General features: G+C 39.3%; 1 protein-coding gene across 1 annotated transcript in view; it reads right to left on the reverse strand.

Moving 5' to 3' along the window:
- Positions 1 to 2,508: 2,508 nt before the first annotated feature.
- Positions 2,509 to 4,373, reverse strand: part of mak16 (MAK16 homolog (S. cerevisiae)) — an 8,765-nt gene continuing 6,900 nt past the window's right edge. The window contains exon 10 of the mRNA XM_014022778.1: positions 2,509 to 2,962. Within this exon, the coding sequence (XP_013878232.1) occupies positions 2,753 to 2,962 (210 nt within the window). The 3' untranslated portion in view covers positions 2,509 to 2,752. The remainder of the gene's footprint in view (positions 2,963 to 4,373) is intronic.

Below are 4,373 nucleotides of genomic sequence, written 5' to 3' on the forward strand. Positions count from 1 at the left end.
GCTGCTGCTCAGTGTGGAGCACAGCGCCCCCCAGAGGCTGCTGCTGCTGCTCAGTGTGGAGCACAGCGCCCCCCAGAGGCTGCTGCTGCTCAGTGCTGAGGACAGGACAGACACTCATCAGATTAATAAAAATAAATAATTTAACCAGACTTAAACCAAACGGTGAAGCTTTAGTCATGAAAACAGAAAATGTATAAAAATATAAACGGCACTTAATAAATGTTCTTATTTGTGGTTAAAAACACCAAACTGACACTAAAAACCTAAAACAGATTTATTTACCAACACATCAAACATAATTTATTTATTTACTAGTTTTGACAGGAACCATTGAAACTAGTTAAAAAAACAAATTGTAAAAGTTGTTTTTCTACAATAAGTTTTATTTGTTGATGAGTTTTTCTGTCCTGAACTCACACAAACCTGGTTTCTGACCTCAGACTCGTGGTCCCACAGAGTCCACGTCCAGTAAAAACCAGGTCCTGATTAACTCTGTTTAACCTGATTTATAAATCAAGACTAAACTAAACCTGAGTTTTTCTCAGTTTATTTCTGTCACTTTAAAGAACTCTGAACCAAAGAGTTAAAAAAGGTTGAACTAAACTGAATAAAACCTTTAAGTTGTGTTAGCTGTCGCCTTAAAGCTTTGCTCACCAAAGTTAGCATGTCCAGAACCGTTACACTAATCCTGCCAGCAGGGGGCAGCAGAGGGGCGGAGCTCCGAGGAGCCGCGGGAAAACAGGAAACAGGTTTCCCTCCGTGGCTCGCTGCCTGTAAATTGATGCTCTGTACATTTTTATCTCCTCTGTTTGTGTCTGCAGAAACATCCAACCAGCTTCTCATGATTTGTTTATGAATATTTATAAAATAAACTTTTGATTTTCTTCAGCTGTAACTTTCCACTGTCCCACAGGGGGGCACTTTATTTGTAAATAAAGTTATAAAACTAGAAACTGATCCTGCAGGATGTTTGTTAATAATGGAACAGCTGGATCTAAATGACATCATTTTGTTTGGCTCGTTGTTGTTGTTTACTGACTTCCTGTCATCAACTGTATGACTCTTCACAATTATTCACTATTGGTCATTTTGTCTTCTGCACGTTTTTCAGCATCTAACTCGTTCCACAATTTTTCTGCTGTTTCAACAATTCATAAAACGTTCAGCTCATTCATGTGACGGCTGCTATGACTTTTGGCATTTCAGCTGTTTATACTTCTTTAGCTATTTCTTTTTTTTTGCCATTAAAGATGAATGGAGCCGTTTTCAACCTCCTTTAAAATGTTTCTAAATCTTTACAGCACCTTAGTTTGTTCTGCTTTTTCACGTTGTCTTAATTTTAGCTTTTTTCTGCCATATCAGCTAAAATTCTGCTCATTTCTACTTTGCCATTTATGCTTCTTACAAATGCTTTCTGCTACATTCAACTATTTGCTGAAATTTTGGCTGTTTAGCTGCTATTAGCTAACGTTAGCTTTTCTTTTAATACGTTTTTTGTTGCCATTAGATTTATTCGACTGAGTTCAGCAAACTTGTGCTTCTTATGCTAATTAAAACATTTACAGCAAGTTTTTAACTGTTTTACGAAAAATTTCAGCTTTTTTAAACATTTTCCTACAAATGATCACTTTAATGTAATGTTATTTTTTTCTGGTTTAGCTGTTTTTCAACTAATAATTGCTAATTTGAATTTTCAGCAGCTACCTTTAGCTTATTTTATGCTAATTTTAGCTATTTCATGCTACTTTAGCTGCAGATCTGCTTCTTTCTGCTGTTTTTATTCTACTTTTTTGCTGCTACTTTGTGTTATTTGTGCTTCTTACAGATGCTTTCTGCTACATTCAGCTATTTGCTGAAATTTTGGCTAATGTTTAGCTGCTATTAGCTAACGTTAGCTTTTCTAAGGTTAATTTTTTTGCTGCCATTACAAATGTTTTTGACTGAGGTCAGCAAACTTGTGCTTTTTTTTTGCTTCCTTCTGCTAATTAAAACCATTTACAGAAACTTTTTAGCTGTTTTACGAAAAATTTCAGCTGTTTTAGCTATTACTACAAATGATCACTTTAATGTAATTTTATGATTTTTTTCTGTTTCAGCGGTTTTTCAACTAATTTCAACTGAGTGCTGATTTCAGTTTGTGCCTGCTACCTTTAGCCTATTTTATGCTAATTTTAGCTATTTCATGCTACTTTAGCTGCAGAGCTGCTTTGTTCTTTTTTCTGCTACCTAGTGCTTTTTATGCTTCTTACAGATGTTTTCAGCTACATTCAGCTATTTTAGCTCTTAGCTGTTTTCTAGTTTAGACCAGATTTGTTTTTACTGTTTTTCTGCAAAGTTCGGCTTTGTTGCTTCTTTCATCTTTTCAACGTGAGCTCACATTAACACGATTAAATGTTTTCAGCTGAAGTTTTCAGCAGGAAACATTCACACTGGTGTTTTTTACATAAACTCACCTCATCGACCGGTTCTTCTAATCCCAACTTGAAATATTCGGCTCATATTTCCTGATGGTTAAACTGGAATCAAATCATTTATTTGTAAAACATGTTTGAAGTGAGTCCTGGTGCTCAGGTCTGGTTTGGACCTGGTTCTGGTTCTGGTCTGTTTTTATGTTTAACTGCAGCTTAATGTTCACAGAAACAGGAGCTGCAGAAACAAAACGACGTTTGAAGGTTTTTAAACTTTTAGATAAACTCTAATGGGAGCGAGGTCATCAGTCCGGTTGTGATTGACAGCTGTGGGCGGGGCTTCTCTACGTGGTCCTGCTCTTGGAGGCGGGCTCTGTCTCGTGTTCGTACTCGATCTCCACGTACGCTCGCTTCTTCCTCACCGCCGAACCGTTGGCCGGAGATTTGCCCTTCGACCTGGAGGCCTTCGTCTGCACCTCCATCTCCTCCTCCTCACTGGACTCCTGCTCCTCCTCCTCCTCCTCGTCGCTGCTCGTCTTCAGCTTGTTCATGTCCTGAGAGAAAACACTTCCATCCTTAATCATTTATTAACCAGAGAAACCACATTTAGTCCAGACCGAGAGCAGCCGAAACTGAGACAGAAAATCAGCTGAAGCTACAGAAAGGATCAGCTAAAACAGCAGCTAAAAGCTAAATGCAGAGGTGCCAACCTGGAGTCATCCCAAATCATAATGATTGTCTCGGAGCATTTGTGTCGCGCAGCGTGCGTTTGTTTTTGGCAGTGTTACGACCCCAGGCCCTGGTCTCTTTCTCAGTAATAGAAAGATCAATACCTGAGGTATTTGAAGCTTTCAAATTGGGAGCCGGTGCAGCAMATGCGGCTGGTTTCACCCGTGAGTCAGTTTTCTTTTTAGATTTCAACACCCAACAATCCTTCTTCCAATGACCCTTCCTATGACAGAAATTACATGTGTCTTCCAACTCACGTGCACCACCACTACCTCCAAGATCAGAATAAGAACTAACAGACCGTCGACTGAAAACTACAGGCTTTTTAGTAACAGACAAATCTTGTGTGGCACCAACAGCGTACAAGTCTGCACTAACCTTATGAGTCAAAACAAAATCATCAGCCAAAACTGCAGCCTTTGATACAGATGTTACTTTCTGCTCATTAATGTACAGTGCAACATTCTCTGAAACAGAGCACTTAAACTGTTCAAGAATCATTAGACTACATAGATCCTCAAAAGTTCTTACATCAGACGCAGCACACCAACGGCTGAAATGTGTAGACAAGTCTCGTGCAAACTCTACATGAGTCTTTTCTCCCATTTTCCAGTTCCTGAATTTCTGTCTTTCTGTCATAGGAAGGGTCATTGGAAGAAGGCTTGTTGGGTGTTGAAATCTAAAAAGAAAACTGACTCACGGGTGAAACCAGCCGCATTTGCTGCACCGGCTCCCAATTTGAAAGCTTCAAATACCTCAGGTATTGATCTTTCTATTACTGAGAAACTAGATTTGAGTTCATACACACCATTTCTGACAAAAGGGTCTGTGTCATTAGTGGGGAGTAAAGCTAATATTCCTGTTACAATATTACGTGATACAGGAGCATATGATTCATTTATTCTCTCATCCGTTTTACCTTTTTCTGAAGAGACTGACTCAGGATTATCTATACCAGTACTGGGCATGGGTATGTCTGTTTTTCATGTTCCATTGCATAGAATGATGTTGCATTCTGACTTGTTTGATGGCGAGGTGTTGATGGGGGTGCGTTCTGCTTTACCTGTTGATGGGGTTACAGTAATCTTGGGAAATGGTGTGGCTGGGGCAAAGGTTTGGCCGAATCAATCTGAGGAGCCAATACTTACATCAGTGCCTTTGGTTAGTAATACACCTGATGAGAATGAAAAGAACAATCCGGCAGTGTTTCAGGCGTGTGCAGTGACACGTGCTATG

The sequence above is a fragment of the Austrofundulus limnaeus genome, unplaced genomic scaffold (assembly GCF_001266775.1).
Source record: "Austrofundulus limnaeus strain Quisiro unplaced genomic scaffold, Austrofundulus_limnaeus-1.0 Scaffold343, whole genome shotgun sequence".
In the NCBI taxonomy this organism is placed as follows: domain Eukaryota; kingdom Metazoa; phylum Chordata; class Actinopteri; order Cyprinodontiformes; family Rivulidae; genus Austrofundulus; species Austrofundulus limnaeus.